The sequence below is a fragment of the Camellia sinensis genome, chromosome 8, assembly GCF_055761805.1.
Source record: "Camellia sinensis isolate YWXY chromosome 8, ASM5576180v1, whole genome shotgun sequence".
In the NCBI taxonomy this organism is placed as follows: domain Eukaryota; kingdom Viridiplantae; phylum Streptophyta; class Magnoliopsida; order Ericales; family Theaceae; genus Camellia; species Camellia sinensis.
In genome coordinates this window covers 130508731-130531627 of record NC_138968.1, presented here as the reverse complement: position 1 = coordinate 130531627, position 22897 = coordinate 130508731, and the positions used below count along the sequence as shown (strand labels likewise).

The following is a 22897-nucleotide window of genomic DNA, read 5'->3' as shown; positions in this document are numbered from 1 at the left end:
AGACTGATGTCTAATGATCCCTGGAGCCTAACACAACATAGATCTAGTCTTTTGCTGATTTATTTTTAGTTAGTTTCTTTTGGAAAACACTGACCATTTGTTTTTGCATTACCCTATTACTTCGTCATTATGCTGGATGGTGTTTTGGATAGCAGAGTCAGATTGGGTGGTATCTCCTTGTGTTCAAACATTTTGCAATTGATTTTAGAGGCTTTGGGTTGAATGATAAGGCAAGGGCTTTTTGGAGTTGTGTGGTATTCACTGTTCTTTTGGTTGTTTGGTTAGGTAGGAGTTTTTTAAAGATAAAAGTGAAGATTTAGGGGATTGTGGGATAAAATTTGTTATTTGGTTTCGGCATCTCCTTTTAAGGGTTTTTTTTTTTTAAATAATATAAAATGTTTCTACAGGATTGGAGATCTGTATTTAGATAGTTTTACTTCTTCTATTTTCCTTTGTTTTTTCGGTGGACATTGTATTCCCCTAGTTCTCTGAACTCCTTTTGCACTTCTTTTTTTATTAATATAATATTTTTGTGATTTCCGATGAAATGTGCACAATTGTTTTCTTAAGATTTATTTTGCCTAGTTTTTAAGTTTTAATCCTGTTTTTTTTTTTTTGTGTGTGTGTGTGAAATAGATATTGCCGTTAGTTAAACCGACAAAGGTAATCATGGGGGTCAAAGTCACTAACTATGATTGGCACGAGTTTTTTCCGAATGGTAACATTTCAATTGCTGGCTAATTATCTCCTGATTTTTTTTGTTTCTGTTACACTATGGCCTGAATTAAGTTACATTCTAAAACTGATGCAGCAACTCGAAATATTGGTGTTGTTATTGCTATATGGGCTCCAATTGTCCTGGTATGTGATTGGAGAACATGCAATAGAATGACAATTTTATTTCCCTTTTCTTTATTATGAAAAATATTAAAAATCTGTTGGTGCATAGGTTTATTTCATGGATACACAAATATGGTATGCTATATTCTCTACAATTGTCGGTGGCATTTATGGAGCCTTCAGCCACCTGGGTGAGGTTGGTGGCAAATTTTGTTGTCAAATCACGGGATTGCAATATAGAATTGATATGCTTGTTCTTGACTTTTGTAGTATACCTATTTGCTTTTTCTTAGATACGGACACTTGGAATGTTACGGTCCAGATTTGATTCTGTCCATTTAGCTTTCAGTGACTGTCTTGTGCCATCAACAGAAGGGAAAAGCAAAAGGCATCGCATGGTAGATTATCTTTGTTTGCATTCTCTTAAATCTCTAATTCTCTTCAGATGTTAATCCAAGTATACATGCAAGAGATTAAAATATGACTTGGAGGCTTTCATATCATTATCTACTGCTTTGGCTAAAGTGAACAATTGCTATAGCAGGCTGGTTCATCAGAAAGAAAGAACATTGCACAATTTTCTCAGATGTGGAATGAATTCATATTTTCTATGCGGATGGAGGACTTGATCAGCGATAGGTTGAGGATGCTTACTTCTTAAACCTGTATGCTACATATTGCAGGCATCAAATTGAAATTCATATGTTCTTTCTGTTTTGGCTTCTAATTTTCCAGAGAAAGAGATCTGCTGCTTGTACCAGATTCATCAAGTGAAGTCACTGTTGTCCAGTGGCCTCCTTTCTTGCTTGCTAGCAAGGTGGGTGCTTTGACAGTTATATACTGTTCATATAAATTTATTGCACTTCCTGTATTAACTCTCTTATTTTGTTGTTTATTCACATAAGATTCCTATAGCATTAGACATGGCAAAAGACTTCAAGGAAAAGGAGGACACTGAGTTGATTAAGAAGATTAAGAATGATGAGTATATGTATGCAGCAGTAATTGAGTGCTATGAGACATTGAAGGAGATATTAAGCAGTCTTCTGCAGGAGGAAGGGGATAAGATGTAAGGCTAATCCAATCTCACTTCTGATGCTGCAGAACCTTAGTGAACATTTTTCTTCCACTATATCTTTCTTTGAAGCCTTGTGACAGTTTGGGTTTTGTTCTGTCCTGTGCAGGGTCATTGACCTGATATGTGATGAAGTAGAAGATAGTATCCGACAGACAAAGTTTCTCCGTCGATTCCGGATGAGTGGGATGTCATTGCTCAGTGATAAATTGGAGAAGTTTCTAAAAAATTTGGTAATTGATTTTCTTTTGTTTCTTTAGTAGTTGGACTGCTAGCTCTGAATTCAGGATTCTGAGAGCATAATTTGGAGCTTTGACAGCTAGACGAAGATGAAAAGAAAGCTGTTCAAAAAAGAATTTTGGAAGATGAAAATATCGACCTAGAAGAGATACACAAATCCCAAATCATCAATGTACTCCAGGACATTGTGGAGATTATCCTTAAGGATATTATGATTGATGCGCATGAGTAAGTATGGGAAAAAAGTCTATTTTGGATGTATTTAAAATTGCTTGAAGGACTTCTATTACAGGATGAACATGCATATTGCATATTATCTGGGTTTCCTTTCCTTGTAGTATCCTGAAAAAAGAGCAGTTTTTTGAAAAGATAGATATTGACCTCACAAAAAGCAGAAGTTGGAAGGATAAGGTACTTTTGTCCTCAAATTTTTGTTTGGAATAAAATGTTAAAATTTGTTGAATCATCTTTTCCCTTCTCTTTTTATTTTGTGGTGTAGGTTCGTAGGCTTCAGTTGCTTTTGACTGAAAAGGAATCTGCCATAAATGTGCCAATGAATCTGGAAGCTCGTCGCCGTATGACTTTCTTTACGAACTCCTTATTTATGAATATGCCAAAAGCTCCAAAAGTACGTGACATGCTCTCTTTTAGGTCAGTTTCTTTCACAGCAATTAGAATCCTAGATTCTTTTCTAGGCAAATTGAAAAGTCCACTTAAGATTCTTGGTATTTTGGTCTATGGTGAAGTTATGATTAATGACGATCAAAATATGATGCTCTTTTGTACTAATTCAAGCATTGAGAGATATCTTTGAAATGTGTGAAAAATTAAATCCCAGCTGAGGATATTCTAAAATTGAGGACTAATATTTATTTGTTAACTGTTTGATATAAACCACTGTCTACTGGTCACATCTTTTTATGTAGACTTTGACTTCATATGAGTATGGAACCTTTTCTATATTCTCCCTTGTATTCAAATCTGTCATTTATTGACAAAACTAAGCGATAGTGTACTTTGAATAATTAGGCAACCATTGTGTCTTTTGCCCATAATTGGACCCGAGGAATGTTTTAATTTCTTTTTTTTTTTTTTTTGTTCATGATTTCTGTTGACTGATATAATGTAATTGTAATTTCCATTACAACATCGATATAATCATTGATATATAGGGATAGAAAAAATATATATATATATATATATTTATCATGGATAACAGAGGCTGACAAATTCATAATAATGCAGGAACACAGTAATATTTGCATATAAGACTCTTATAACAAATGTAGTCAAAATTAGGTTCTAGAGGTTACTATGTTGCTTGGGACATTCTTTTAGAAGGTTATTACTTGAGATTTGGAGCCAATATATAGCCTCATTATGTAAAACAAGAATAGAAGTTTTTGATTGATTAGCTATATGTAAGAGAGTCCTTTCTGCCAATTATTGTATTGGAAATGATTTCTCTCTTTCTCTCTGGGGCCAGTTTAGGGCTTTGATCAGCCCTCTTGGGCTTTTATTTTCGATTGCTGGATTATTTCTTTGTGATTTATGTTCCCTTTTCTTCTTTTTTGTTATGATCCTTGCGTTTCCTTGTCGCATTTTTTTGTTTGTTTGTTTTTTGTTTTGATTTAGGGTTAGGTTTAGTTCTTTCTCTGCTGTGTCGTTTCATCAGATTTTTGTTTTTGTGTCGTCTTCTTCAATTTTGTTCTCGAATTTTCTTATTTTTTCTGACTTGCTAAGAGGTTTCCTTTGTCTTTCATCTACTTCAATTTCATTTTCAACTTGTTGAGGTTGATATTTGGCACGCATAATGGATTTTTATTCATAAGGGGAAGACAATGAGAAGATCTATTAAGATAGGTTGGACATTTAATTTTATTTGTGTTGGCAAGGATGGGGGACGACTGTAGGTGGTGGAATATGAGAGGAGATTGCAGAGGTCTGTAACTCTTTTGTGGTTTGAGGTTAAATGGTTCAGTGAATTGCTAATGAGGGCTTTGTCGGGGGCGATGTGCTGGAATTTCCATAATGGAGAGGAGAGGTTCATGGACATTAGGGTTAGTCATCTGCGAAGGAGAGATAATGTGTGTTGTCTTGAGTTGGTTATGGGTGTATTTGTTTTGGGGTGGCGGCGATATTGATGGATTATGGATTAGATGGTGGTTCGAAATGGGGTCTGAAGTTAAAGGAGATTGGGCTAGTGTCTCTCGGTATGGCATCAAAATTACATGATTGGCGGTTAGACTGACTATTAACAGGGGTGGATGCGATGGAGATGGTGATGGGATTTTTTATTTTTGCAAAAAAGGGATGAAGTTTCTAGGGTGGGTTTTGATGGGCTTTCTGAGGGAGTTGGAGGCTTCGGTGAAGAAGGCCACTGAAGTGATGGATTGGATTGATCAGATTGTTACTTTGTGGTCCAATGGTGGTGAAGATAGCCCTATAGAGCCAATTAACAGAGAAAGGGGTGGGATTTTTATTTTTGTGAAAAAGGGATGAAGTTTCTAGGGTGGGTTTTGATGGGCTGACTGAGGGAGTTGGAGGCTTCTGTGAAAAGGCCACTGAAGTGATGGATTGGATTGATCAGATTGTTACTTTGTGCTCAAATGGTGGTGAAGATAGCCCTATAGAGCCAATTAACAGAGAAAGGGTATCGGAGATGGAGATGATGCGAGTGACAGCTAGTAAGCACGTGGATAGGTGTGATCATGGGAGTGTAAATGATGGCTTTATAGATGCTCAGTTTGATGCAGTTGGTTGTGGGAGTACTTCTATGATCCAGAGTGCATTACATAGTGGAAGCTTTGGGAAGCGAGATTGTTGGGTTTTTGAACTGGGTTCGGATCAGAGGGTGGTTGAGATGTCCTAGGAGGAGGATAAGAAATTGGGTTGGCCTAGTTATGGCCTTTATGAGGATATTATTAATGGTAGTTGTTCCGGTCAGTCTAGGCCCATTATATAGCATTTAAAGATAGTTATAGCTTAATCAATCATTTATCACTTGAGGGAGGAACGATACTATTTGATTGCTACAAGTATGGATTATTGAAAACAATGAGATGACTGGAGGAAGGTTCTCTTCCAGGCAGCAATAAGACCTATTCCAGGTCCGACTAATCATTTAAACAGATAATAGAGAATAATATTTAGTTCAAGCCCATTTCTTGTGATCATGGGGCCCAATCTTAGCCTAGGTCATCTTCTAAGTAGATAGATAGTTCAGTTTAATCATCAATCCAAGGCTACGCCTTTTTCTCCATCATCGTCAAAGATGAAGACTCGAGGCTTTTCCTTTTACAAAAGGCTTGGACTAACAGATATTAAAATTATAGACAACTGGGGTACACTGAAAATGATAGGGATAGACAAAAATGAAGATGAAGATGGAAGAACAAAGCCAATGGAGACAACATTCATAGGAGAATCTTCCTCAGTGTCGTCCCCATTTAAAGGGGTCCCGCTATTTTTGATATCCAATAATTGGAAAGTGTGTTAAACATAGATTTTGTTTTATGCTTTGTTTTGGGTTGGTGCTGATCTCTGTGTTTTATGTGTAATCTTAAGAGAACCTATTGTCCTCTGTGTACTTATTTTATTCTTATTTAATAAAATTATTTTTATTACCAATCAAAAGAAAAATGAAAAAAAGAGGGAGAACAACAATCGCTGAGAATGGACAAATTTCCAAGTGGTGGAGAAAATACTTGCGATATAAGAACCATGTAAACTTGAGCGTGGAGCAGTCATAGTAGAAGCATGGGCTGAGTCACAGAAGATGTTGATGCAAGCATGAATCGTAATTTTGTTAAATGCACAAGAGTAAACTGCACTATGGCAGGTGAGATGCTGCTGGGAATGGGTGGGATGACAGCTGTTGGAGGCCAAGAGCTATTAGTAGAATTAGAAGATGGCTAAAAGGATGATCGGGAGTAAGATTGAGAAGAGATATGTCTCTTCTGATGTGTAAGTTTTGGGCCCACAATCTTCCAATAGCCCTTTTGACAACAACTGCACTTATCTGAAGCACCATTAGGTTTTGTTTTCGCTATGACCTAAAGGAGAGGAGTAGATGGAGTAGGTAATAATGGAGGTTGAGCAGAAGAAGCTACAAACACAGACTGAGAAGGAGAGGCACTCTAAAGGCAATAAAAACTACACATTTCTGCTTCTCTCTATAATGCATATAACCGTCCAATATCTGTAAATCTAGTGATTCCACAAGTGCCAACTGATCCCAATAATTTGTCATCACATTATAGAACTCCTGAATGTATTAATCCTTTTGTGCTACACTCCAAATGGACATATCTAACTTATTGCTTGGCAAAATTTGACTCTTACATACTCTCTACATAACCCCAAACCTTTTTTGCTGTGTCATAATTTGAGTTCATACCAATACTTGGTTCCGCATATTTGTGTAACCACAAAAGAATCTGTGCATTCTTTATATCCCATGTATCAATAGTTTTTTGATATCCCTCAACCTTAGAATCAGCAGACCTACTGTTGTGCCTGTCACATAACTCCATTGCCCTTTTCCAAGAAGTAAGTTTTTCACAAAAATTAGACCAATAATAAGAATTGTCGTCACCATTGTGCCGGATACTAATAGCCTACAATTTTTCCTTTTCCTTGCCCTCTTACATGATGAAAGTTTTCATAACATTAGACTACTAAGAATAGTTATTGAAAGTTTGGAGAAGAGAAAGAGTTTGGGAATGAGTGAGACCTCACCCCCTTTAATATTAATAATAAAGCTTAATTACAAGAGTGCCATTAGGCATGAATTACGGGCTAACCCATTACAGCCCATTTCATCAATCAAGGAATAAAAACAAATCAGAATAAAATATGTGAATATAATTTCCTATTCTGACACTCTCCCTCAAGTTAGTGCGAAGATATCTCTCATGCCCAGTTTGTTGAGAATGTCATGAAATGGTTTGCTCTCTATTCCTTTGGTGAGAACATCTGCTAGTTGGTCTCCATTCTTCACAAATGGAGTACATATGGTGTCACTAGTGAGCTTTTCCTTGATGAAGTGCCTATCAATCTTCACATGCTTGGTTCTGTCATGTTGAATTGGATTGTGAGCTATGTTGATCGCCACCTTGTTGTCATAGTACAATCTCATGGAATCAATCTGATTGATCTCCAAGTCTCCCAACAATAGTCTAATCCATAACAATTCACATATACCCTGGGCCATAGCCCTGAATTCTGCCTCAGCCCTAGATCTGGCAACCACATTTTGTTTCTTACTGCGCTATGTGACAAGGTTGCCCCCAACAAATGTGCAATATCCAGAAGTGGATCTTCTGTCAATGACTGATCTAGCCTAATCCGCATCAATAAATGTCTTCATACTGAGATGTCCATGTTTCGAGAAATAGAGACCCTTTCCAGGAGAAGACTTCATGTACCTCAGGATTCTCATAATTGCCTCTAAATGGGAAGTTCTAGGAGCATGCATAAACTGGCTAACCATACTCACTTCAATGGCAATGTCTGGACGCGAGTGGAATAAGTATATGGGCTTACCCACTAGCCTCTGGTATCTCCCCCTATCCACTGGCTCTCCCCTTTGATCCTCACTTAGTTTCTGGCCCGGTTCTAGAGGTGTATCACAAGGTCTACCTCTAAGCGTCTCAGTTTTCTTTAGCAAGTCAAGTACATACTTTTTCTTGCATATAAAGATGCCATTTTTGGACTGAGTTACTTCAATGCCCAAGAAATATTTCAAATTACCCAAGTCTTTGATTTCAAACTCCTTGGCTAAGTATTCCTTCAACCGAGGGATCTTCTTAACATCATCCCCTGTCAAAACAATATCAACATAAACAACAAGAGCTGTGGTCTTGCCATGTGAGGAGTGTTTCACAAATAAGGTGTGATCAGCTTGAACCCATATCTCAGCATAGCTTGAGCAAACCTTTCAAATCAAGCCCTAGGAGACTGCTTTAGCCCATAAAGTGACTTCCGGAGCTGCACACTTTAGCTTTGGACTTAGCATCCTCAAAACCAGGGGGAATATCCATATAGACCTCTTCTTCTAGGTCTCCATGAAGGAATGCATTTTTCACATCAAACTGATGAAATGGCTAATCCAAATTTGCTACAAGGGAGAGTAGTATTTTCACAGAGTTCATCTTAGCAACCGGTGCAAATGTCTCCTGGTAATCAATCCCATAAGTCTGAGTGAAGCCCTTAGTAACTAGTCTTGCTTTGTTTCGTTTTATGGAACCATTTGCTTTGTGTTTTACAGTGTACACACACTTACACCCAACTGGATTTTTGCCTCTAGGTAACTTCACTAACTCCCAAGTGCCATTTTTGCTGAGAGCTCTTCCATCATAGCATATTTCCATTCAGGAATAGAAAGAGTATCTTGAAAATTGTTAGGCAGACTCACAAAAGAAATCTTAGACAAAAAGGCTTTATATGAGTGAGACATATTAGAATACGAAACATGATTAGTAATAGGATGCTGAGTACATGACCTAACCTCCTTCCTATTAGCAATGAGAACATTAAGATCTGAAAACTCAGGAATAGGAGCATTAGGATCAGAATTACCTGGACTCTCAGGAGAGGGGGATGACTTTGGACACTCATCTGGAGAAGAAGCTGGCAGTAAAGGAGCGAAAGTAGTCTCTTGTATCCAGGTGACTTTCTGTCTATCCTTGTCCTTGACATAAACTTTTCTTGCTTCTTTTGCCACAACAATTGCGGGCTCATCATCCTTTATTTGTTCAACGACTGGCGGTAGTGGAACAGGAATCTCTTCACACCAAAGACTCCTCCTGAAGGGATGACTGTGACACTGGGAAGGGTAGAAAGTAAGATTGAGACTTAAATGGAGACAAAACATTTGCAAGTTAGAGGATGATAGCACTTATAGCCCTTTTGGGTGGCAGAGTAACCCAGAAAAACACACTTAAGAGACCTAGGATCCAATTTACCAAGAGTGGGTGAATGATTATGGACAAAACAAACACATCCAAAGGTCTTAGAGGGAATGGAGAATCCAGAAGAGGGAGATCCGAACAAAACTTGAAGAGGTGTTTGTTTTTAAAGGACTTGGGTAGGAAGACGATTAATGAAATAAGCTGCAATGAGAACTGCTTCCCCCCAATAGGATTGCGGAACATGCATTTCAAAAGATAGACAAAGGGCCACATCAAGGAGATGGCAATTTTTTTCTTTCGGCAACACCATTTTGTTGAGGGGTATTAGTGCATGAAGTTTGATGAATAATGCCATGAGTGGCGAAATAACTAGCAAGACCAGAGTCAATATATTCCCCCCCATTATCAGAATGCAAAATTTTTACAACCGCCCCAAACTAAGTGCAAACCATTTAATGACAGTTTTGAAACACAGAAAACATTTCACGTTTATCTTTCATCAGATAAACCCAAGTGGCCCTAGAATAGTCATCTATGAAAGTAACAAACCATTTTTGACCTTTTAAAGACAACACGTGAGGGACCCCATACATCAGAATGAATCAAAGAAAATGGAACGACACTTTTATTAATAGAGGGAGCAAAAGAAGCTCTGTGCTATTTTCCAAATTGACAAGACTCAGTGAAAATTAGACACATTATTTGTCTAAAAAACATTAGGAAATAAATGCTCAAGTAGTAAAAATGAGGGATGTTCTAAATGACGGTGCTACAGCCAAAGGTCTTCCTTGGTGGATGGTAATTGAATAGATGAATGAGCCAGCTTGTCTGTCTGATCCAGAATGTAGAGACTATGTTACTCTCTACCACTGCCAATCCTCTTCCTCGTGATAAGGTCCTGAAAAAGACAATGATTAGGAAAAAAACGTCACGCTACAATTCAAATCACGAGTAATACGACTCAAAGATTAACACTAAAATTTGAAAAATGGAGTATAGAGGATAAAGGAAGGGAAGATGTGGCATGAATTAAACATTTCCCTGACATAGACAAAATAGTACCACCAGCAATACGCACTTTTTCCTGACCTGAGGAGGGGTTATATTCTGAGAACAAATGAGAGGAACCAAACATATGGTCGGAAGCACCAGAAACAATAATCCATGGCACAATTGTATGGGATAGCAATGCACATGTGGAAGAAGCCAAGTTACCTAAACGGGCAAAAGAAGATGAGTATGCACCTGTGGCAGAAGTGGAGGCTCAACGGTCTAGCAAGTGGCGAAGAGCAATCTCAAAATCTGAGGCAGATAACCTCGAAACATCAGTAGCCGGTGAGACAACAGGAGATAAAGGCGATGGCTCAACTGTGTCTGAAAGATGCGCTCGAGCATTGGCCCCTCGGCCTTTAGACTGACAAGACCTACCCCCTCAGTACCAGGATGGTCTCCGCGGCCACCAGAAGGAGTTCCATGCAGCTTCCAACAAGTTTCTCATGTGTGTTGAGGTCTACAACAGTAGTCATAGAAAAGATTATCCTTCTCAGAGGAAGGACAAGAACCACGAGGCACACGTTCTCCATCTTGAGGTGGTGCAGAAACCAAGGCAGAGCGATCAGTAGTCGCAAAAGGAAACATAGCAGAACGACGACTCTCCTCATTTTGCACGAAAGCAAAGGCTTCCTGTAGAGAAGGAAGTACGTCCATGCCAAGTACTCTACTCCGAACTGGATCATACTCCACATTCAGGCCTTCCAAGAATTTGAAGACTTGCTCTTGCTCCATAAACTTTCGGTAACCAGCAGAATCAATGGGACAGGCAGGCTTATAATCCTGAAGATGATCAAGTCGCTTCCACCCATTGCTAAGGAAGGTAAAATATTGAAGAATAGTCATCTCACCTTGTACTGACCTTTTAATGGAGCGACGTAACTCGAAAGCCTGTGAGAAGTTCCCTTTCCTGGAGTAGGCAGTAGCTACGGCCTTGCAAATATATTGGGCAGTGTCTATAGATAAGTTGCCCTCTCCAATCTCCGATACCATAGAATGTATCAACCAACCCATAATCGAAGAATTAGTGATCTCCCACTGATCATAACGAGGGTCTGTAGTACTAGGTGGCTGTATTCTCCCATAAACATATCCCATCTTCTATCTGCTCTTAAAGAAAATAGTCAGACTCTGCGACCACGCTAGATAATTCTTACCATTGAATAGAGAGGTAGTGATTTTAAGGCCAAGGTTGAGGTTATTAGTCATAGTAGAAGAGATAATAGAATTCTCACCCTTAGATGGCTGAGAAGTAGTAGACTCACTAGTTAATTCCTCCATGAAAAATCTACTAATTACTCCTCAAACACAATGCCAATCACAAACTTAGAAGATGATAGTGGAAGAACAGGCACAACGGTCACTATGAAAGCATAAAGAATTAAGAACCCAGTAAATTTTTTTTTTTTTTTTTTTTTTTGGGTTGCTTTACATCACTAGAGTAGCTTTGAAGAGAATAAAGAGCCTAGGCTACCCTAGAAGGGCTGCCGACCTTGACTAAACCAGCAAAGAGGCTGGTCGGCCACCTGGGGACCCTTGACAAAGGTTGGAGGGGCCTGCCGAGGGAGAGGTGAGGCTGGGTAATGGATGTCGGGAGGAGAGGACGCTGGGTGGGGCTAGAAGAGGCTGTCAGGGTGAGAGGAAGAAGGAGAGAGGCTAGTGGTGGCTGGGAGAAGGCGGTCGGTGGCTTAGAAGAGTATTTCGTATAAGAGGAGAGAGAAAGAAAGCAATGGGTAGAGATGGGTGGCAGAGAAGGAAGATGGCTAGGTCATGGCTCTGATACCATGAAAGTTTAGAGAAGAGAAAGAGTTCGGGAATGAGTGAGACCTCGCCCCCTTTTATATTAATAATAAAGCTTAATTACAGGAGTGCCATAAGGCATGAATTATGGGTCAGCTCATTACAACACATTACATCAATCAAGGAATAAAAATAAATCAGCATAAAATATGTGAATATAATATCTTATTCTAATAGTTATCACCATTGAGCTGGTTTTTAATTACCTATAATTTTTCTTCAGCCATGGCGAAAAAAAATAAAATAAAAATAAATTAGAACTTTGAAAAAATGAAAAATATAACAAACGAATTTTTGGATAATGTTGCAAAAGTGTAGGCTTGGGTCGGGTCAATATGTTTGTTATGTAACAAAAGTAGATATAAGATAGATGTGTTGTGTCAAAGCGAGTAGCATACAAGGGTCGGGTCTATACCTGGTCTCAATGATCAAAGTATTGATCGCTAATGAGAAAAGAGGAGTGGACACAACACACTATCGGCAGAATTAACCCTAAGCTAAATATAAAATAACTACAAGGAAAATACATGCCTTCATAACATTAAAAATTGCATAAAATGTAGTTCAAACAATCAAAAAAATAACTTTTGGGCACAAATTGAGGCACCACATAGCCCAGCAATAGGTCAAAACCAACAAATAACAGAGACCAAAACCAACAAATAACAAAGGTTCAAATCAACTCGTTCTTTATGAAACCGATACCAATAAAAACAACAAATTGGGTATTTCATATAAAACTCTAAAAAAAAAAATAAAAAAAATTCTGCCTTTGAAGCTTTTTAGTGAGCACAAAAAAAGAAAAGAAAAAGAAAAAAAAAAAAACCATTGGAAAAAAAGAGAGAGAATGCAAACTGTAGAGGCATTAATCGAAATTTTTTAAAAAAAAAACATAGAATGTTGAACAATATAACTTAAGCCAAGCCAAGCTTTAAGGCCGGATGGTTTTTATATGGCAGTTTTTTAAGATTGTTGGGAGGTGGTGAAAGGTGATCTGGTGAGAGTCTTCGTAGAATTCTATGAAAAGGGGATAGTTAATTTGAGCACAAATGCGTCGTTTATGTGTTTGATCCCCCAAAAGGAGTTTTTAGTGAAGATAAGTGATTTCAGACCCATTAGCTTAGTCTCGTCTCTCTATAAGATTTTGGGGAAGGTGTTGTCAAAAAGGCTAAGAGCAACTTTGGGGGTCATCGTTTCTTTGGTTCAAGGAGCTTTTGTTGAGAGCCATCAGATTTTGGATGTAGTTTTGGTAGCAAACGAAGTGGTGGAGATGTATTGAGTTTTGAAGAAGGAAGGTGTCATTTTCAAAGCTGATTTTGAGAAAGTCTATGATCATGTGGATTTGCATTTTTTGGACTTTGTAATGTCTAGAAAGGGTTTGGGGTTGTTTGTCAACATGTAATATGTCAATCATCGTTAATGGAAACCTAGAAATTCTTTGAAGGCCACAAAAAGGGCTTAAGGTAGGGTGATTCGTTATCTTTTTTTCCTTTTTATTCTGATAATTGATGTGCTGGGTAGGTTGGTTGATAGGGCGAGAGAGTTAGATCTAGTAGATGGTTTCGTGGTTGGGGGAGATACTGTATGTATTTCTCGTCTTCAATTTGCAAATGACATCATGTTTTTTTCATTAGGGGAGGAGAGTAAGGTGAGATGCATTTAATCTCTATTAAGGGTATTTGAGGTTGTTTTGGGTTTAACGTTAATTTGAGCAAGAGTAGTATTGTGGGCATTAATTTTCAATAGAGTCGAGCCCAAAGCTTGTCAAAAATTCTAGGGTGTTCCATAGAGAAGCTCCCCATGAAATATTCACTTCTAGGGGTAATCCTAGAAGTGAATCCTTTTGGATGTTGGTTAAGATTGCAAAATCAATTGAGGGTTTAATGAGGGATTTGTTATGGGAAGGAAAGGATGAGAGCAAAAAGATGCACTTGATTATATGGGAGACTATTTCGTTGTCTAAGGATAAAGGGGGACTTGCATTAGGGAACATTGTAGCAAGAAATCTTGCTCTTCTCGGAAAGTGACTATGGAGATTCCCTTTGGGAAGTGACTCATTATGGCATTCTATTATTAGAAGCAAGTATGGGGTTCATGATGATGGTAGGTTTGTTCATGTGGTTTTGAGGTGTAATTGTCGATCTCCTTGGAAGTTGATATCTCATATTTTTCCTATTTTCTCTAGATTTCTTTCTCTAAGCGTGGGAAATGTGGAGTTGATTCAGTTTTGGGAGGATATTTGGGTCGGAAATTCTTCTTTTTCCAAGGGATTTCCCGGGTCTTTATAGGGTTGCAAGTTCTCATGGTTCCTCCATTGCGTCGTTGGCTTGTTCTGGTTTGGCTTCAATTTCATGGAATCTTAGATTCACTAGAAATCTCACTGATAGGGAGGCTAGTGATTTAGCTTCCTTGTTGTCTCGCATTAATAATTTGTCATTGGATTCTTCCTCCACTGATATACTAGTTTGGCTCTTCCAAACTTCCGATGTCTTTTTGTGCAAATCCTTTTTCGAAAAAATCATTGAGAAGCCAAATGTTCTGTTTTTTCCTCTTTACAAAAGAATATGGAAGTCTTTTGTGCCTCTCAAAGTGAAGTTTTTTTTATATGGCCTTTTGTTCATGGAAGCATTTTGACCAATGATGTCCTTCAAAACAGGAGGCCTAATTGTTTTCTTTTTCCTCAATGGTACATTATGTGTAAGGGAGAGGGACAGACTCTGAATCATCTTTTTTTGCACTGCCCAGGGGCAAGGAGTTTGTGGCAGCAGTTTTTTTCATGGGGTGACCTTGCTTGGGTGGCAACCGAATCAAGTAGTTCAATTGATTTTCGTTTTTTGGGCTTAAATAAAAAGCGAAGGTGTTCAGGCTTTGTGCAATTTTTGCTTTATTCAGGCTTTGGAAAGAAATGTGAGGATCTTTGAGGACGAAAGTGTTGATTTCTTATCGATGTGGGAGAAAATCAGATTCCTGGCATCTTTTTGGACTTCGGTGGTTCCCCCGTTTGGGGGGATTCCGATTTTTTTGATTTCTAGCGATTGGAACTCCGTCTGAGACTCTTAGATTTTTTGGTTTTCGCTTTTGAGGACTTATTGTCCTCCTTTGTATGTCTTTCTTTCTCTCTTCGCCATTTTAATAAAATTCTTTTTTTGTTGCTGATAAAAAAAATAAATAAACAACTAACAGTAACGAAGAGAGTGAGGGTTATGTATGGAGACAGATATGAGGGAACTAAAAAATAAATAAAAAAGAGACATCAGGGGAAAAAATAGAGATTTAGATCAAAATCGAACTAAACAACCCAGGAACCGACAATTGAAGAAAATATAGCGAACAACACAAAAAAGCCAAAAGAAGAAGGAAACAAAAACAGCCAAAGGAACACAATCAAATTAAAACTTCTACAGAACTCATGAGACACTGTACCAGCGATGATTGACTAAGACGGAGTGAGGGGCAAGGTCTGAGAAAGAGAGGATCACGGGTCACAGGCTTACAGCCACAACTGCAGCATCACATCCTCATGTAAGGGAGGTTTAGAGTTTGAGAGGTAGGAGAGAGTGGGAGGTAAGGGACATTTGTTGGGATGAATCAGATGATTGAGAGATAAAAGAGAGTGAGAGGGGTTGAGACAAAAGAGAGTGAGAAATGGGAGATTAGGGTTGCAGATGATATTATATTTATGGGATTATCATTCATTATCTATGTTATGGTGGTGCCCAATCAAAATATAAATTATATATATTATATTTTTATTTGACTTGGATCGGTTATGAACCGGAACTATACACAACAAACCTTTAACCGAACCGAACTTTACGCTCCCCTCATTTTTGTGGACCAAACTAGCCCTAGGACCCCATATCTAGAGACATGTAGGCATTGCTGAATTCATATATTTTATTATTATTTTTTTTATTTCTTATTGTAAAATGGTGTCTTCATCTAACATATTGGGTCCAATGTGGTCACCTTACTCATTTTAAGTCAACAATTTATTAAAAGGAACTTACATGGAAATTTTTGTACAACTATATAGTAAATGTGAACTACTGGATATTGTATGTTCCACCATCCACACTGTTTAAGTATCTGATACGGTCACGTAAGATTTTTGCATCTGAGATGGATACTTTATGCATTAGAAATGGTCCATGTAACATAGACCAGGAAATCCAAAAAGTTCATATTTAGACTCACCTAGTCTAGAACAAACCAAGAACCCATAAACCAAATTTACAGATATATCTTGAACTCAAACTAGGTTTTGTTGCTTGGTGCAATAGTACAATCTTAGGATTTATAGTATGGGACATGGGTTTTAATATCAGACAACCACTGCATTTGAATATTGCCAGAGGTTAGATCAATACCTTGTTCTGGACCTCCCAGCACCCTGCAAAAGTCTGTACCCTGTCTCCCCCTCAGAAACCTGCATTGGTGAGACTTGCACTAGGAAACAAGTCTTGGTGTAAATAGAGAGCATTGGCATAAATATATTGTCGACAAGTGTGCTAAATGAAAATAATGGAAAGGGAGAAGTGTTAGGTAAATCGTATGACCACAGGCTGAAGTGCAAACTGACAAATAGTTTTGAATGAAGAAATTCGTTGTGTTATATCTAGATATATTCTTGTAACAAAATTGAAATACAACTGTTTGTTTATTTTTATCATTTTAAAAACAAGAGAATGTGGGACAATAGTATTTTATTTTTGTTGAAAATGGATGCAGAGGTCAGTCATTCTACAACTTAAAAATGTTTAGTTGCATATATGTCGTAGTTATCTATTTGCTGGTCATGATGATGAGAACATGAAACTGAACAATACATGTCATCTTTGTTGGCTGGAATTTTTCTTTAAAAATGGTTGAATATGTTTGTGAATGGAAAGAATCCTATTGTTTTAATGACTTGTAATGCTGTTCTTATTTGTACTGGTTAATTAATTTCCACAACAATTTCTGACTGGTCGCTGCAATTGATGAATAGTGAATCATTCGTATGGTGTTTTGAGGGGCCGGTGGAGGGGAAAGGTAGTCAGTCATACACTGGGTTACTGGGTTGGTGGAAGAGGTTTCCTAGGAAGGTTTTTGTGAATATATTGTGAATCTTAGAGTCCTATTAGAGGAGTGATTGTATTATTGTGAATCTTAGAGTCCTATTAGAGGAGTGATTGTATTGGAGTCCTATTAAAGGCTTGATTGTATTCTCCTGTTTAGTTTAGGAGTTAGGGCTATATAAATCTAAGGTCTGGTTGTAATCAAAGATACAAGTTGTATATACAATTCATCTATAAATCTTACATGGTATCAGAGCTACTGAAACCCTACCTCCGTTTCTGATTCAGTCTGCCAAAACCCTTGTTGTCGGAATTCTGGTTCATTGCTTCATGATTGGTGGTCGTGAAGTCATCTCTCGCTTTGGCCCAAGTCGTCTTCCTCTCTGGCGTGACTCATCTGTTCGCGAGTTCAAGTCGCGATTAGGGCTTCAACCTCGACTTCGGCACTTCTCCTTCCACTTAGCCCTCATCACGACTCAGAGCCTTGTCCGATTCTCTCTCTTGATTCCTCTCGTCTCTTTCTCTGATTCGAGTTCTCAGATTAACAGATTGGTGTACTTCTGGTTACCAACTTGGGTTATTAAACCCTATTTTAGGCTTATTTCAGTTTGACCCAGCATTTTTTTATTTATTATATTTTGCCCCATCAGTCCTTTTCTTTACTTCTGGTTCATTACAATGTCGGAAGATAAAATCCAAGCTATTAAATGTAAGCTTACAAGTGTCAACTATGCTTATTGGTCTAGTGTTATGAGAAATTTTCTTCTCGGCCCAAAAAAATGGGGATATGTTTCTGGTTCTGTTCTTCGTCCATCAGATTCCAAAAAAGAAGACTATTTGAGTTGCTGTGACACTTGGGATTGTAATAATGCTCAAGTTTTGACCTGGTTCCATAACTTTGTAGATGACTGGATCGGGATGATGTTCTCTAAATACAACACTGCCAAAGAGGTGTGGGATTACTTACAAAGTGTTTATCAACAGTCCAACTTTGCCAAACGATATGAGTTGGAAACAGCTATTCAGGGAGCTCGTCAGCGAGATCTGTCTATTCAAGACTTTTAAATTGAGATGACAGGCCTCTGGGATCAGCTGGCTCTCATGGAACCATCTAGTCTTAAGACACTTGACGCTTATGTTGAGTTTCGGGAGCAAGGTCGTTTAGTGCAATTTTTAACGGCTCTCTCCCCTCAGTATGAGGCTATCCGTGGTGGCATCCTTCATCGGTCTCCTCTCCCCTCTATGGATGCTATTGTTCGTGAACTCCTTTCCGAGGAAACCCGTCTTAAGACGGCCAGTCAGACTCTGTCTTCATCTGTCTTCTTGGCTCCTACTCCGTCTCCTCTGCTACCAAACCCCCCATCTCATCAGCTTCAGGCCAATGCAAAATCCAAAAAAGGGTCACTAGCCTCTGATGAGTGTGCTTTTTGCCATCAAAAGGGCCATTAGAAGTACAACTGTCCCAAGAAGGGCCGTTAGTCTGCTCAGCCTTATCAGTCGCCTCAACCGCAGTCCCGAGGTCCTGCTCCAAGTACTTTTCGCCCTCCTGCTGCTTATACTGTCTCTGTCCCGGTTTCTGATCCTGACTTGGCTTCCTTGAGTGCTCAAATTGCTCAGCTTCAGCATCTCTGGTCCACCTCTCAGTCATCTTCCTTTGCTTCTGCTCTCACCTCTTCTCATTCAGGTTTGCTTGGGTCATCTTCAGGATCGAGTATCCAAGAAGATTGGGACTGGCCATAGAGTTGGAGATCTCTATGTGGTGGAAAGCTTGCATCTTCCTCAGTCTACCTCCCCCGTTGCACTTTCATCTTTTCAGTTAGATTCTCAGTCGAGTCAGTTTTATTTATGGCATTCTCGCTTAGGTCATTTGTCTGTTGACCGCTTGCGCTCTTTAGCTCAGTTAGGATTATTGGGTACAATTTCTCCTAGTCAAATTAATGAGTGCCGAGGGTGTAAACTTGCTAAAATGACAGCTTTATCCTTTAATAACAGTACTTCTATTTCTGCTACTCCTTTTTCTCTTGTGCATACTGTTGTCTGGGGACCTTCTCTTGTTCTCACTAAAGGGGGTTCTGCGTATTATGTGTCATTTGTTAATGATTGTACCCGCTATACCTGGGTTTTTTTTATGGCTCATAAATCTGACTTCTACCAGATATATTATACCTTTCAGTCTATGATCACTACACAGTTTGGGCCGACAATTAAAATACTCTGGTCTGACTTGGGTGGAGAATACTTTAAAACTGAATTCTGTGAGTATTTGGCCAAATTGGGCACCATTCACTAATCACTCCTCTAATAGGACTCTAAGATTCACAATAATACAATCACCCCTCTTATAGGACTCTAAGATTCACAATATATTCACAGGAGGATGTAGGGGGAAGAAGAGGTAGAAGTGATCTCAGGAAGGAGTACTGCACAAAATTCCTATTCGCACGAGGTGGAGTGGAGTCAAGGGTTTGAGATGGGGTCTTGTATAGGGTGGGCTTAACTTCAAGGGGTTTACTTCAATTTGAAATTTCATTCAAAATTGATGCCAAAGGCTTTTTTAATCTCAAGAAGGTAGGCAAGAACACTAGTAAATTAGGTCACCTGAGTCTAGAACAATTTGAAGTAGTAGTTAGGAAGGTGAAAAAGTTGGCTGAAAAAGACGAAAAGCTGGAAGAGAAGACCAATGAATGTACTAACCTTCAGAAAATTAAAATGAAGAAATTAAGAAAATTTGTGAGGGAGGAGATTCATAAGGTTAAGAACAAAAAGGGAAGGGGAAAACATCCTTTATTCTCTGCTTGTTTCACCTAATTTTTTATTTGTTTGGTATTGAATTGCAATTTTTTTGCAAAGAACTTTTTTATGCTTAATTGTTTGAATAAAATGTAAATGTAAAGTAATTTCTGTAAGAATAATATATTATTATTTGGGTTATTATTTTGTAATTATTCTATGCCTTAGGGCTCCATTGTAATTATTGATCTTCATTAATATAAATAGGGGATGATATCCTAATCATTCCCTAATCTTGGTATTTTCTAAATTTATCATGGTTTCAGAGCCTAACCCTAAAACCTAAACCTATCTATCCATATAGTTCCTGTCACTCACTGAAGCCACCAACCATCAGCTGAAGACATCCTACGCCACCAGTGACTACCCTTCAGCAACCGACTCCACCCCGAGGGGTTTTGGCTCACACTGAGAATGACCCAGGTGGTTTCGGGTCTGGGTTGATGTCTGTCTAGGGTTTGAACCTGACCTGGGTTGGTCAACATCTTCACCGCAAGCATCAACGTCCCTTGTTGGTCTTTGCCGATAGGCCTTGTGGCCTTGTCTTGCCTTGTCGACTGCCACGAATAGCTTTTCTGGCTCAACTGACAGCCCCCATGTCGTCGTTGGCCTCATGCGACACTCTTTCTCATGTGACAACCTCTCTCTTTTCCCTGTCGATGTTCTTCTATCACACTGGTACCCTGGTCTCTTGTATTCATCAACATTCTGTTTGACCAGGTCCTCTGCTCCTTCGTAGACTTGTAACCTAATACTGGCACCCTAGTTTTCTTTTTACATACCAAAAAAAAAAAAAAACCTCTCTGAGTTGTTAATTTGTTTTATGCTGTCATAGTGGTCATTGTGTCTTTCCTTCCACCACCACCACCTTCCGGGTTTGTGATTGGTACTAGTTTTGTTGAGGGTTCGGTCTTATAGTTTCCATGGTAGATTCCCCCAGTGTGTCCACTACTTCTCAGACACCTAAGAGTGAGAGTTCCATTTTACCTATTACTATATATGAGAATCCCAACCCTAGTCTTAAAATCACCACCTCTCCATTTAATGGTTAGAACTATCTAGCGTGGTTGCAGAGTTTGACTATGTTTTTGAAGAGCAGATGGAAGATGGGGTATGTTGATAGTAGGATACAAGCACCCAGCGTCACGGACGCGAGTTATGACCAATGGGAGATTACCAACTCTTTGATTATGGGTTAGCTTATTCATTCGATGGTACTAGACATTGGCGAGAGCTACTTGTCTATGGAGATTGCCCAAGATGTTTGGGATGTTGTGGCTGCTACTTATTCCCGCAAAGGGAATTTCTCCCAGGCATTTGAGTTACGCCGCTCTATTAAGAGCTCTGTTCATGGAGATCAGATGGTTCTTCAGTACTTCACTTTCTTCACCAACGGCTGGAAACGCCTTGATCACTTGCAGGACTATAAGCCTGTTTGCACTGCTGATTCAGTCAGGTACAGGAAGTTCATTGCACAGGAAAGGGTCTTCAAGTTTCTGACAGGGCTCAATGTGGAGTATGATCCAGTTCAGAGTCGAGTTCTGAGTATGGACACTCTTCCTTCATTTCAGGAGGCATTTGCCTATATACAGAATGAGGAGAGTTGCCAGTCTGCTATGATGTCCCCTGTCTCTACTGACTGCTCTGCATTACTGTCTACTCCTAGAGATGGCCTTAGCCTGACTCTCATTCCTCCATTTGTCACCAAGGAATCTGTATTCTGTGATTACTGTAAAAAATCGTGGCATACTTGTGATACATGTTGGAAGCTTCATGGGACTCCATCCGGGAGTCGAGGTGATCGGTCTAGTTTTAGAGGAGGTCGGTTAGGCTAGTCTAGAGGACGGGGTTCTCATCCAGGGGCTCATCAGTCTAGTACCATTGATACACTTGATTCTACTTCCGTTTCTGTTGGCCAACCTTCTGATGGTCTCTTTGGCATGACTACTCCTGAGCTTGAGGATGTTCTGCGTCATTTGCTAGACTGCTGGTCTTCTACTGCTCTCAGTACATCTTCCTCGTCGTTTGCCCGCTTAGGTAACTTACCTCTTCTCCTTGTGTTTTCTTGTCTCATAAGTCTTTACCTTGGATTATTGATTCTGGTGCTTCAGATCACATGTCTGGCTCCTTTGACCTTTTCTCTACCTATAAGCTCTCTTCAGGTCATGACAAAGTTAGGATTGCAAATGGTACTGTTTCTTTCATTTCTGGGAAAGGTTTAGTCCATGTAACTTATACCATACCTCTATCTTCTGTTCTTCATGTTTCCAATTTTTCTGTTAACCTGTTATCCTGAAGTCGTGTTACACAGGATTTGAATTGTAGTGTGACGTTTTTTCCTGATCATTATCTTTTTTAGGACCTTGTCACGAGGAGGACGATTGGCAGTGGTAGTGTAGAAAATGGTCTCTACTTCCTGGATCAACCGGACAAGCTTGCTCATTCTTCCACCACAACTCCTACTACCTAAGATGGTTTATGGCTGTGGCACCGTCGTCTTGGGCATCCTTCTTTTTATTTACTTAACATTTATTTCAATTTGGTTTTGCTAACAATAATGTGTCTGAGTTTCTTTGTGAGTTTTGTCAACTTGGAAAACAACACCGAGCTTCTTTTGCTCCCAGTTTTAATAAAAGTTTAGTTCTTTTTTCATTAATACATTCTAATGTCTAGTGTCCATCTCGTGTTATGTCTGTGAAATGTCATCGATGGTTTGTTAAATTTATTGATGATTTTTCTCGTACTGCTTGGGTATATCTCATGAAAGACAAGAGTGAGGTTTTCTCTGTGTTCCACAATTTTCATAAGATGATTTGTACTCAATTTGGGGCCACTATCAAAATCTTTCGTTCTGATAATGGGGGAAAATACATAGATTCTGGGTTAGGGCAATATTTTTTTGCTCATGGCATTATCCATCAGATCTCTTGCACCAATACCCCTCAACAAAATGGGGTGGTGGAACGCAAGAATCGTCATCTTCTTGATATAGCTCGGTGCATGTGTTTTTCTAAAAGTGTGCCTCAGTCCTACTAGGGCGACGCTATTCTCACGACTGCCCATCTTATTAATCGTCTTCCGACACAGGCCTTGCACAAACAAGCTCCCCCTCAAGTCCTTCTCGGTTC

General features: G+C 39.0%; 1 protein-coding gene across 1 annotated transcript in view; it reads left to right on the top strand.

Moving 5' to 3' along the window:
• Positions 1-22897, top strand: part of CALS7 (glucan synthase-like 7) — a 62336-nt gene that overhangs the window by 22524 nt on the left and 16915 nt on the right. Inside the window, exons 18-28 of the mRNA XM_028241615.2 lie at positions 637-718; positions 812-861; positions 950-1036; positions 1134-1238; positions 1385-1479; positions 1576-1657; positions 1746-1909; positions 2025-2148; positions 2235-2383; positions 2494-2566; positions 2655-2806. Coding sequence (XP_028097416.2) covers positions 637-718; positions 812-861; positions 950-1036; positions 1134-1238; positions 1385-1479; positions 1576-1657; positions 1746-1909; positions 2025-2148; positions 2235-2383; positions 2494-2566; positions 2655-2806 — 1163 coding nt within the window. The remainder of the gene's footprint in view (positions 1-636; positions 719-811; positions 862-949; positions 1037-1133; positions 1239-1384; positions 1480-1575; positions 1658-1745; positions 1910-2024; positions 2149-2234; positions 2384-2493; positions 2567-2654; positions 2807-22897) is intronic.